Genomic DNA, 13,780 nt, shown 5'->3' with positions numbered 1-13,780 from the left:
CGAGTGAGTGTAAGAAGTCAAAAGAAAAGAAAAATGAATAGAAGTGGAAAAAAAGGGAGCTACTGCTATGGGAAAGCAAAGCGTCGTCCAAATCACTGCGCTAAAATAATATAGCTGCTTTATCCAAGGTATTTATTCAAATAAGAACATATCCAGGCCAACTGCTCATTTTGGACATCTGTGAGACAATTGTCATTATGAGCACAGATATCTTTCCAGTTTTCATGGGTAGTGGGAGTGCTTTTGGGAAAGACAAACTTCTTTCTTCTCCTATTTGGCAAAGAGCAAGAAGCTTTTTGTTCTCATCTATTTTGTTAACCCAGTCAAAATCACTGACACGAATCAAATGACTATGGAAACTCACAAAACAGTGAAAATATATAAAACAAAACAAAAAAAAAAAAGCCCAATCACATAGTAGAGAAGTCTTAAATGGAACATCTTCCTATGGGAAAACCAAAGTATGTTTCATACCAGTGAAGACAACTGGATCAAGAGGAATTTGAACAGTTATGAGTAGGAGTGACATTTCTCCCGAGACCTCTGGATGTAGGACTTCTGTTTTACAGTATTTCCCTTTGGGTTCCAAACTCCTATCATTCACTTTGTCAACTGAGAAAAAGGGATGGCATTTGGGTTTTTGTGCATGGCAGCACTGGGGATCTGTGCTGCACCAGAGGGTGCAGGATGGAGCCTGGGGAGATCTCTCCTGCTGGGACTTCTCACTGCTTCACCCACATTTCCACAAGCTCCCACCTTGGACATCGTGTCCATTCACCAGCCCAAGCCTTGGGCGTGGTGGCCAGCTCAGCCCAGCGTCTGCACACCAAGGACTGACGCCCTCTTCCACAAACACAACACTGATGCAATCGACCCACGTTTGCCAACACCAGAGAGCTGACGTCTCCCTGTGGCCCCCCCTCAGCCAGCAGGTCTGGGGCATTTTCCAGACTGCTCTCAAAGAGGTATGTATTAATTTCAAACAATGTCACGGGGGAAATCTGGATGTCTGAAGGCACACAAGTTTGTTTTAACTTCCTGGACTCTCCAGGTTTCAAGGAGCTGTTTCATTCTAGGCTGGGCAAAGGAGAAATCAGTCATTTGCCCAGAGCCAAATTCTCTTTTGTTCTTCCTAATACTAATACAGAATGAAATGCTAGTGAGGTAACACAAATCAAGCAATGCTTCTAGCCATACACGAATATTTCCTCTACACCAGTATTTACAAGGCACTTCACATGTGATAAATATGTTAGAAGACCAAAAAATCCTTTCCCAAAACACACAAGTGAAAACAAGACCTTTGCTGTTTGTTATCAGTTTCCTGTGGACAGACCTGGCTCAGTCCGAGTGGAATCAAAGTATTGGATCTCTGTCATACTTTAAGGCCATCCAGTTTGTCCCTGATAACTGGGTAAACTGGCAGAGCACACAGATGCAATCTGTGGTGTCCCTCAGCATTACGCAGGGACTTAAGGCTTAATTGAACAAGTCAACTGGGACAAAAAACCAGCCCACTCATCAGCCTAACTGTACTCAAATAATTAAATATCTACTCGATAGAAAACAGAAAGCACGTGCCTACTGACAGATCTACACCCAATATCCAGCTGAAACAATAACACATTTTGACCCTTTAAAGAGTAAGACACTACGACTGGAGAAAAATCTTCTGTTACATTTATCATGTTGCTTTTATAAACCTGTAGCTTAATTAAAAGAAAACACTATCATTCTTGATTTAGAAATAGGACGCTAAAGCACTAAAGCAATAAAAAGCTACACAGAAAATTACTCAGGACCTGCACAGGCAGAAACAGGAGCTGAAGCCAAATATTCCTACGGAGTCGCACTCTGTGGGATTACTTCCCCCTTAAGGTAACTTTTTTCCTTCATTTTATCTCTGCAGACAGCAGTGTGAAGTACTTTTTTTATTTATTCATGTGGGAAGAGAAGTGAGTTTGTTTCCTTCTTCCCTTTCATAAAGCTGTTACTCTGATGAAAAGCAGATTTAAGCAGTGCTCCATGGCAAGAGTTTAAGGGTTACTTTAAACTGGGACACAAAACTACTCTTTCTGACATAATTTCATGGTGTGTTCAGGGAAGTATTCAAGCGTGACATTGTATCATTAGGTATAATCCAGCCATTGCAGAGCACAGATTACTGCAATGAGAACCCATTTTCTTTAACACTATATGCGATAAGGAATGAATAAAAACCCTGGCCAGAAGCACCGTTGTAAAAAGGTGGGCTATGTACAAGAATGAAAAAAAGCAAAGACGTTTTTGGGTGGAGTCAGGGGAAGAAAAACCCCTGCATCAAGTGGGGTTGGGGGGGGGGGCTGCTGCACACCTCTGAAATTAAGATTTCCCATTTCTTTGGGAGGTTTCTCATCCTGCAGTCCCATCTGCATCTTACACAGGGATGGAGGCAGTTTTACACCCAGATACTCAAGAGGCAGAAACACCAGCACTAGGAGCAAGGCACAAATGTCCTTTTTAGATGCTCCTTTTTAAAGTGAGAAGCAAAAGTCCCTCTTCACCTTGAGGTGCTCATGTGCTGTCCCTCCAAATATGCCTTCAGGTGACCCCTTCCCATGCTTAATTCCACACAAGGTCTATCGATCCTCGACCTAATTACCTGCTTTGGTAAATTTAGAGTGTGCCTGCGACAAACTAGCCCAGCTCAACTGGTGTTCACTGAGACAATCCTCTGACCAGCTCCTCTGTCCCATCCACAGCCAGGCCCCCAATTTAAATCAGGCTTTACAATGCTGTGCTAAGCAGTGCCTAGATAATTCTGGAAATTTTGGGCTAGTCTCAGTCTCCGGGCCTCCTCTGAGGCACGGGAACAGTAATGCTTTTCTACCTCCAAAGGGTATCACGAGGATATATTAATAAGACTCTTTGAATGGGCTCCTGATTCTTAAATAGATGCTTGTAGCATCATGTTAGTAAGCAGGAACCTGTGATGGATACCTCTGTATACAGACAAGCTCCTCAGGGGCTCAAGTGCCCAGTGAGCTGAAGATAAAGGAATTATTTTCATATTTGATCACGTAAATGTCACTGGATATATTTGCAACAACCTGCTCAAATCTTGCTGTAGGTATATGAAGTCGTATTTGACAATGAGTTTTCAGGATATATTCTAGCGAGGCCTTTATAAGACCTCTCATTAGAAGTAAAATAATTTATGACTTCTTCCACTCCCCGGCATTTTATCACACACCCCTGCTACTGCAGCCTCACTTGATTTGTGACAGGATGGTACATGGCATACAAAATATTAACAGAAAATACACAGGACTCCGTCCCTTTGGTGATTTGGTATGATGATGATAATGAAATCTGCTACTGAACCAGTAAAACAGCTGAAGATGTATGCACCCTACTGGTAACCAGAACTGTCTTTAAAATTATTTAAAACTCTCCTCTGGTGTTACACTTCCCGCTCCTCTTATTTCATCTAAACAGCTCCTTTCATTTGCCCATGTCATTTGCCTAAGTAGGTTTTTGTTTCTCATTTCTGCAACAACCTTTTTGTAATACCATATACTTTTTCTTAACGTCTCTGTCTTGTTCAAAGCCTTACCAAATGAATTGGATTGTAAAAAGTTATTACACTGGCGGTTGAAAGTACTGAGCATCACAACCACAGTGCACACAATGCATACAGTGATGTTAATTATTTACCAGTTTCCAGTTTGATTACATTTTCAGTGGTGATGTCACTCGGGGGCTTGATAGCTGCATAAAACATTGTGTTATGTTCTAGAGTGTCCTAGAATAAATCATCCCTGAAAAATTTATCTCTTAGAAATAAAACATACCATTCGGCCATTTAAGCAGGATTACGGGAAAATGAATGACCAAAGTTCTACAAAAGTATTTATTTTTAATGACGCCCTACCTTTGAAGAAACAGTCCTTGCTGTGGATAATGTAGATTTTCTTCCTCTGCAGACAGGAGGCTTGATGCAGCTGACAATGATTTTCATAAAATTTGCCATCAGATCCACACACGGGCATGTAGCTGGACTTGCAGTTTTCTACACATTTGCACTCGGGCTGATTGGTGTCCTTGTTGACAACACACTTGCTCCCCCGGCCACAATACTTCTTCTCACAGGACGCGTGCAGCCCATCCTGCCCGTAAAGCACTGGGAAGAGCAGAAAACGGCAGCGTGAGCAACGTTTGCCTAACAGGCCATCCTCGTCTGTTGTAGCAGCACAACCACTACAGGTAGAGCGGGAGCTACGAGGTTTCGGGGGTGAAAAGGGCACCCCTGGGAACAGCAGCAGTTTGAGGAGGGTCTCCACATCCGTGCTCCCAACCCTCCAGCTCTCGCTTATCACAACATTAAGCGTGTGCTGAAAATGCTTTACTGAAAGGATGGACTTGTGCCTGCTTGTTCTTTTAACCCTTTGAGAAACTAGACTCAGGGAATAATATCCAGTGAGAGTTATTTCAGTGCCCAAACTTTGGCCATGAGTTACATTCAGAGAGTAATTCTGAAAACCTACACTCCTCCAGCCACAAAACCCACAAGGAGATTCATTTTGGGGCAGCAAAGTGCCCTAAGTGCCAGCATGGAGCTTCTGTACCCGTGTCTGTATTCAGAGCCTAAATCCCACCCCGGGAGCCAGAAGCAGAACATCCCCAAGGCTAAAATTCACACCAGCTTCCATGAAAGCTCAGACAGACAATTGCTGAGAGCTTTGAAAAAAATAACCCGCAAGAAAGACTATCACTGAAGTATTATGGAAAGATGCTTCTCGCTATAAAAGTGACTGTCAGTATCTATTCCTACACTCTCAATAATGACTTATAATGAAAAATAGCTTTCTGCTACTTTTACAAATTCATTGGATATAATGTTCTGAACTTTACTGTACTATCTGCTGTTTGATACTATTAAAAGGCTAAGGAAGTTGCCCTTGTGCTATAACATTTTCTGCTTCTCAAGTTTCCCTGTTTAAAGGCTTACAGCAGAACGTTGTTATAATTCATACAGGACAGGGGAGTTCCAAACAAGCCGCTACTCCGAGCAATAATTAGCGTTATACTCAATAAAGAGAGTTGCAGGAGATTATTCTATGCTAATTGGAGAACACAAAGTTGAGAATTACAAAGGGATGCTGCAAAAGGCATAATTAAAGCAGGAATAAACATTTCGTAGTGCACAACCTGCTGCCAGCCTTGCACGAGCAGCAGCTGCCGGCTGCACCCACACTAGTGACGCGGTCTGGACCTGCAAGAGAGTTTTGAAGCAAATCTCTGTTGGCTACATTTACCACGTGTAGGTTTGGCTCTTGGCAAGGTTTTGGTGTGCACAAGCTTTCAGAGAAAGCTCAAGTGGAAGCACTCCAGATGTGCTCCAGCATCCAACGAGACAAATCCTGCAGCAACTGTAGCACCACAACATCCTCCAAGACACACCCAGGGCTCTTCCCTTCAAAGAGTTTTCACGTAGCAGAACAGTTCAGCCTAGGAGAGCAGACTGGATCCCATCCAAAGACTCCCCCCATCACATGTAACGGAGATGTGAGGAGCATCACCACTACCTACTTCAATCTATCAATCCTTTTTGATCATGCTAAAGTCCTTGCTAACATCAACCCAGCCCGGGCCTGCCCAGCATTTTATGCCAATATGAAATGCCCCAGTGCTGAAGCTACATTTCATCTACTAGTGATCAAGGGGTTAAAGCGTGTGCACAGAGACAAGCAAAAATCTCAACAAAACCACCGTTTTTCTTGGTCCTCGTTAAGCCTTTGTTTTTATCACTGTAAATCTGAAAGGGAAAAAGATCTGTTATTGGAGGATTAACTATTTGACTCAATAACTCATTAAAATTCCTCCAAGTTGGCAAGCTAAGAAATATTGACTTTTCCTGACTTGTAATAAACTAGAAGGTCAAAGCATCTCTGAGCAGTGCAAAAAGTACAGTCCCTGGAAGGAATATCTGAATATTCTTTATTTACTTTACTAATTGTTCCAGAATTTCTGCAAAACGTCCTCAGGAACGCACATTTTGTGACCTCCGGGAGATCTCACTGCCAAGGCCATCTGCATTTACAGTGTCTGCTGCAGATCAGAGCAGCACGAAGGATGAGGGCTTGAGGAAACCCTGGTCAAGCATCCTCCTCCTCCTCCTCTCAGCGGCAGGACCTGCACCTGAACAGGCACTTGGCTTGTCCATTGCCATGTGCCTCAAAAGACATGTTTTGGAGAGTGCTGTTGATGCTAAAGATATTTAAAAATCAGAATTCAAGAGATAATGTTGTCTATTGAAACGTTAATTCAGACACATCTACAGTAAAGCCCTTCCTGTGCTGGTCTGATCACTAAAAATTGATCTCTGGGAGCTAGCACCAGCCGAGCACTGCACCCTGCATCTCGCTGAAGGTTATTTCTGCCTCCTCGTTCATGGTGGGCTGCTCTGATTTAATGCATCAGGTCACATCTGGGCAGAGCACAGCTGCACCCTGCCCCAACACCTACCGCAGGCACCCGCAGCAGCAAAACCCCTCCTGGAGCCTTCAGTGGGTTTGGTATTTTGGTTTTTAATAGAAACTTAGCATTACTGAAGACAAACATTATTCCTATTGCAATGGAGATTTTAAGATTTTTAATGCTACATTAAAGATTTGGTTAAACACCAGCTTATTTAAAAAAAAAAAAAAAAAAAAAGATAAAATACTTCAGCTGTTTTACATCCACCCTGGTTACTATGGAGAAATTGCAGAAAGCCTGTCTACGTTTATGCTTCACTCGTTTTGTTCACAGTTTGGTTTATTCTGCATTCCCAGATGGAGAGCTCCTGTTTAAACACACCTGAGTGGGGTAAGGGGGTAGGAAGGACACCCCACAAACAGCCAGAAAGGAAAGATTTGTGTATTTGGGAATCCTGGTGTGCTTCTACTAGTCCAAATCCTCCGAAATCTGTGTGTTGGCAAGCAGAGTGTTAACATGGGATGTCTGCCAGAATCTGATAATGTTGGTAGCAGCACTTTAATTCAATTACTATTTGCATAATCCTTTGAAGAAATAAAGCTCCCCACAAGCACACTCAGCCATGGCGACAGACCCTCCGCTCAGGAAGGACAGGAACACGACACAGAATGGAGCCAGTGGAATCAGAGAGGAAAAATATTTGATGATAAAAGCACTATTGTCTTTATCCAGGTAATTAATTAAATCCAGAGCAGCACCTTGGAAAGGGACTTTCCTCAACTGCATCGAGGTTCCTGCTCCAGTTGATCCCATGAGCAGGCACCTGAGCTGGGAAGGACTCCTCTGGTGAACTCAGTGGCTTGAAAAGCACCTGCCATTGCTATTTTTTTTGTCACATTATTAAAAGTGACTGAAGTCCCCACTCTTACAAGGATTATTTAAAACGGAAATAAGAAAGGTAATCAAGTGAAACCACCAACTAACTGCTCACAGTATTTACGAGTCCCACTGTACTGCATGGAAAAAGGTATAATTTATTTAATTTATTAGTTGCGAAGAAAGTCATTTACTTCAGTTAAAAACTGATCATCTTGCAAAACAAGCCACTTTTCAACACTAGTTAAGTTTAGCCAGTCTGAGCTGTTACGCTGTATTAAAGCCAGAAGGATGGAGAGAGGAAACTCACTCGCATACACCCGTGAAATCATTTGACTTCTCAAATGGGTTTCTGGCTGCCCCTGCAAAGTTTGGAATTCAAGTGGAAAACCAACAAAAGCTTGGTGCAGGCAGGCAGTAAAAGAACTGAGTTCAGGAATTTGATAAGGCTGGTTAACAGGCTGCCCTCAGCTGAAAGCAAGACTTTAATAAGAAAATGAAGATGTTGTTGCCACATTGGAGAACGCGTGTCCTCTGGCTGCTCATTAATTCCTAAAGACAGAGACCTCCTCTACCTTTTACACGCCACTAAATACGTTACAGATCAGACTAGGGCTCACAGGCTTTCTTTTTTTAGTCCCAAATACAACTCTATTCCTTCCTTCAACAAAACTCACGCAGAATTCAGGGGAAGGTTGGGCTCACCACAAGCCCTGGCTTCAATTAAGACCAGACAAACCCATCACACAGAGCTGTTTTGGTTTTGCTGTATCGTATTCACTACCCATAAAAAAGTTGCTTACACACTGCAGAATTGTAAATACTGCATTTACATGTAAAAAGACACTTTGTCTTCAAGCAACCATGAGCTCCTGCAGGCAGTTGGACATCTAGTTATACTGCTGAAGGAAAAAGTTTAGACGTTATGTCAGGACTGGAGCCAAAACTGGAAACTTTTAATTATGGGGCACTGGAGAGTGGTATGACTGCAACTGGAAGCTTCTACGCCAAGTCCTTCAAAGGCAATGCTGGACATTGAAAGTGTTGTAACGAAATGAGAATAGAATCAAACCCTCTGTAACATAACAAAAATATTCAGTCTCTAAACTTAGTCTGTAATTTCCATTAGGGAAACTGGTGAGGTAGCAGGGGATGAGCTAGTCCTCCAGCATCTTGACATCAGTTTTCCTGCATTAAATAATTTTCTATGGTCTCAAATATCATGCCTGTAATCACTATTAATTGCTGAAAAATGTGTGTGGCCAGTACACGCAGATATACATACACACACAGGTTATGCTCGTTTACACGGGACTAGACACTTCCCATACGCCACAATTTCATTTTTGCTGATGATACGAAGTCAGATGCTGCAGCACGGTGCCTTAAACCTTCCTTCCCCGGCACATCTTTAAAATACATCTTGAATAACTCATGGTTGGAAGTAACAAAAGTTCAAAGGCGTGACTACTGCACCCGGCTTCTGTTCAGTTTGCAAATGCGGGTGCTACACGTGTTGTTACTGCCGCAATAAAGTAAGGAAAGGAAACATAAAGCAGGGATTTCGTAATAATCAGCTCTATGAGTTTCCCAGCTTTTCATTGCATGCCTGTTATGAAAGTGGCGCGGCAGAAAAGCCATGGTAAATCACCTGGAATAGGGGCATGGCAACAGTGCATTCATTACCTCCATTACTAGCCTTTGGTGCTATAATTTATTTATTTTTATAAAGCAAAACCAGTGACTTATCCTGGAGAATAACACAGAAATGAGATGTGCTTCAAGCATACGTTTTGCACCACAGGCAAACTGTTTTCTTTCAAGGTCCAGGAAATAACTGTGTGTGTGTATGTGTGTGCACATCTTTGAGCAAGGTGGAGAGGGGCACATCAGCCTCAAAAGGGAAAGACAGAAAATGGGACATCTCCACTAATTTAGATGCTCTACACAAAACAAAAGACAGGGTGATGCGGAAAGCCTCCTCAGAACAAAAACTAGCAGAGTTTTCCAGATGGCCACACCATTTCAGGAGGATTCTTGCAGAGTTGTTTGTTTTTTTGTTTGTTTGTTTGTTTGTTTTTTTTTTTTAAAAAAAAAGCAAAAAACAAATGGAAAATAAAATCTACTCTGGAAAGGGGTATCATGACAAATAGTTACACCGATGACACGAACACCAAAGGAACTGCTTAATCTGTGCCTGCAGTTTAATAGCAAATACAAACCAATTGGAATTGCTCAACCAAAGTTCAGTAACAACGTGCAGTTATTCTGCAAATAACACCAAGGAAGCACTCAAGAATCATAAGAAAATTTTCTATATACATTTTTACATCTGAAAATGGGGATTAATGTTACTCGCTGTACCTGTCAGGACTATGAAAAATCCATTAGAGATGATACCATGAAAAGGCAGTTGAAAATTTGAAGTAACTATGCTATCCTAGCGTAATTAGCCTAATTTTTGTCCCATTTCAATTCCATTTAACTATTATAAGATCAAAAGCTTCATTAAACACTATTTTTGGAGGGTATCGCGGTTTGTGAGGGTACTAACATGAGAAAAGAGAGAACAGACGTGTACAAATCAAAAGATCCCGGCTACGTAAAGCATATACGGAGATTACCGAGAAAGAAATACCAGCCAGTATATGAGACCATATATATTTAGAACCCTGCCATGAAACTCTACCATGCACAATTTGCTTGATTGTTCTCTTCTTGGAATAGCTACTAAAGAGACGATTCATAAAACTGCTCTTTACTAAATGTTTATCTAAAGTTACCCATGATAGGTACTGCATATTGAAGACAATTTTACTGCATTACTCTGTGCACCAAGTATAGATACAAACCCAAATCTTGCTGGCACCACGCTTTGCCTGGCATTTGGAAGCTGTAGCAGGTCCCCCCAGACAGCCAGTCAAGAGACATCACGCATCAGCAGACAATCTTCTACATTAATCAGAAGGATTTAGTTTCACGTTTCCTTGGGCACCCGTCTTTACGGTGTTGAGCCACCCAGTGAAGCTGGGTAGTGCTGTGCATGTGCACACACACACACGTCTATTTTACTTGGTTGTGTATATAATTATCTCAGTATTGCACAGCCTGAAGAATGCAGAAACTTTCCAGTATCAGATCTGGAGGGAACAGATCACATTAATACTTTGCTTTCTTTGGTAAAACTCTGTATCAGAAGAATACGCTCTTCTGAAGTAAGGCAATGAAATTCCCATAGGTCACTGCTCAAAATCAGTCTTGTTGCCTTTAATCTTGCTCAGCAATCTTCTGCCTGCTCCATTCCTTCACTCTCAGGACCAGCCTTACTCCTTTTCCTTGTTTTCAGTGGTCTTTCATCCTTTGACCAGCACAGCAAGCCCTAGCACTCTACGGACTACTATAAAAGACATGAGAAATCAATAGTGCAGTGTCATGCATCCTTCTGCTATTCCTTCAATGAAGTTCTTGTGCAGAAACTACGAGGGGGTTAGAATCCAATAATAAAATAACTACCGATGACTTGCCTGTTTTCCCAGCTTTTTCTCCAATTACATTACCAGTGGAGCTGCTGGAGGCAAGCAGAACGGTCTAGATCTTCCCAGTTGTCTGCATTATTGACCTTTAAATCTGTCCACGCCTGTTGCCTTTCATTTGCTCCCCCTTTTCCCCCGGACACGCCATCCGAGGCTTCTCCACCGTCCGGAGCCACAACTGGCCATGAACCCAGCGCCCTCCACACAGCCCTGCCCTCCACCCTCCTCGGCACAAGGCACCAGTCTCTCGCTTCCACGTATTTTTCAACAGCTGATGCCAAAACTTTAACAATTTTACCCTCGCTTTGACCATTTCTACTTGGAGGAAGGGGAAATCCACACGTCAAGTGTTTTGGGCCGTGCTGCAGCAGCAGGAGGATGCACGTGGCTGTCGCTTCTCACGCCTATGGAAAAGCACGGGACATCCTGCACTATTAGCAATGGGTCAAGAACAGAAGATGCCAAGTTTCCATCTGACAGGTATTCTATAGTCCCACAGAAATATCTCTTTTTACTATTTTTTTTTGACTCCTTACTTTGCAGCAAGACCATTTATCAGAAAATAATTGCATTTGTTTATTGTATGCCTTTTTCCCTTTACACATGCACAAACCAAATGTTATTTCAGATTGGACGGAAAGATGTTTTCAGTTTCCTATTTATTTTCTCATTCAGTTCATCAGTTTATAAGGCCCATTGAGGGGAAAAAAAAACCACCAGAAACAGAAAGGCAGCTCATCATTGTGTTTGTCTCAAAAAAAGAACGTTATTCTGATTATTTATTTTTGGTTGGAAGAGGAATAGATAACGAGCTTTTATAATTAATATCCATTCAGCTTCCTTATTACATTATTCTTGAATAATGTAAAAAATATTCTTCTTCCACTCCAAGTAAAAAAAAAAAAACATCTGACTTGTACCAAATTGTACAGGTGCCACTGCACAAGGTTTCAACGTGATTGATTATAGAGACCTCGGTGAGCATCACCACAGCAATGCCTGTGTCAGCACTTCCATTAGCGTTTCCTCTTAAAAGGTGCACATCACACATTTGAACCTTACAAATGAAGTCGCGTTCTTGAAAAACATTTCTGAAGCTATGTTAAAGTGCAGCCCAAAAATGCAAAAGAGGTAGAAACACCAGACTTTCACCTGGTTTCCTCTCACTGCTAGAAAAGGACGGAAGCTGGCACTGGGTACTACCTAAATATACAGTAATTAAATACCAGACCTTCCAGTAACTTCCACAATCCCCCTGGATATCAGCATTACTCGGAAACACTCTGTGACTTGGAGGAACGGGCTTCACCCTGCTCCACCATCAGAATCATTTAATTGTGCAAACAGTAAGAGACAAACCCTCACAACACGAAACCACGACAAAGCCACCTCTCTGAGCCCTTCCACCCATCACACCCCCAGCAGCAGCCACAAATAAAATTCTCAAACCAGCTACTTTTTTTTTTTTTACCAAAGGAAAGCTCTCATCCTCAAAAAGGAAGCGAGTACAAGCCTGCAAATCCACCTCTAGGGATAGCCCAGTTTGGTCTGTTAAGATAATAAATCTATGTGGTCTTTTACTGTTCCTTCTCTTGCCCCTTTCTCCCAGCTAAATTAATTTTCAAGGATAAAAGTTTCCAGAGGGAATCTATCAATAGTTGCATATATGTATAACTCTCGACGCTTCTGTCATTTACTACCATGCATAAATGAAGACAGACAGCTGTGTGAAACTTAGGGACTGGATTCATTTTGTGAGTCTGTTCCTGAGCACTGATGTTGTTCTGTAAAAGTCGCCATTTGTTGGAAATAAATGGAGAGAAAAATAAATTTAAAAAATAGTATTAAAGCTATTTAGTTGTAATGGGGTTTGCGTTAGTGCAGGTGTTTTGTATTTGGGCGGTTTTTACGTCTGGGTGAAGTGTAATGCAGGTCTGACTCATGGCTACTTTACTTGATTGAAGAGGCAGCGCCGGCAGCAGGATCGGTGTCGTTCCTGCACCACATCTCAATCAGCATAAACTTCCTGCTGGAAACTGTTGAGGTTGCACAGTGTCTTCTCACATTTTTATTTTTTTTCTTTTCCCTAAGACATTTCATTTCTGTTTTCCTGACTAGATGCCTTAGAGCCTCATAGATTCTAAGTGTAGGAGCGTTACCATACAACCGAAGCGTGAGGCAAGAGCCAAACGGGTCCGTTACGGACAGAATTACAATCACACAACTACCGAACGAGGATGTATTACATCTGTGTTGGGACACAGAAAAGACATTTTTATACATCAGTTTTGAGCCATTCTCCAGAAAGGGAAATAACTGGCAGAGGGACCTTCTCCCTGACTCCAGGCAGCCAAGTTGTTTGCCCGTCTGCCTGCATCTCCTCTTGCCACTCTTAACGAATCACTTAATTTCAGGCTATCTGAAAACTGCAGCATGCAAACGGTCTAAGGAGACAAAAGCCACGGCAGGAGCCCACGGCAATGCCCTCACATCACCTCCAACTCCTCCTCCATTGGTGGCTCAGCCTTGCAAAGACAAATAATGGATGGAGAAGGCAAAACTCTGGGGAACACCAGTTTGCAGAGGGATTGGCCAGTACAGCGCAACAGAAGGATTTCCGAGCTGTTGTCTGAAACCCTCCTGTGGTCTCCAAGAGCACCACAGGTGACCTGCAGATCACCCACAGGACTCAGCAGCACATTCTACGTATTTTATGAGTTTGACCGGGGTGTATGCTCCAGTGGTTGGCGGGATGAGCAATTTCCCTCTAGGTAAAAGGAGAAAAGTGATTTTGGCATATGGCATCCATGGTGATCCCTGTACTCAGGAAAGACTTTTCTTCTGAAGAGGCTTCAGAGGGATCCCAGAGATGGTTGGTGGGACAGTGAGGGGAAAGCAATGAGCATTTTCCA

The 13,780-nt window shown here is 42.4% G+C and overlaps 1 protein-coding gene across 6 annotated transcripts in view; it reads right to left on the bottom strand.

Moving 5' to 3' along the window:
* The window catches only part of FSTL4 (follistatin like 4), a 239,899-nt gene that overhangs the window by 161,245 nt on the left and 64,874 nt on the right, over window positions 1–13,780 (bottom strand). For all 6 annotated transcript variants that reach the window (XM_074916216.1, XM_074916210.1, XM_074916215.1 and 3 more), the window contains exon 4: window positions 3,914–4,162. In XM_074916216.1, the coding sequence (XP_074772317.1) occupies window positions 3,914–4,162 (249 nt within the window). The remainder of the gene's footprint in view (window positions 1–3,913; window positions 4,163–13,780) is intronic.

The sequence above is a fragment of the Athene noctua genome, chromosome 12 (assembly GCF_965140245.1).
Source record: "Athene noctua chromosome 12, bAthNoc1.hap1.1, whole genome shotgun sequence".
Lineage (NCBI taxonomy): Eukaryota > Metazoa > Chordata > Aves > Strigiformes > Strigidae > Athene > Athene noctua.
This window is presented reverse-complemented; position numbering and strand designations above follow the sequence as displayed.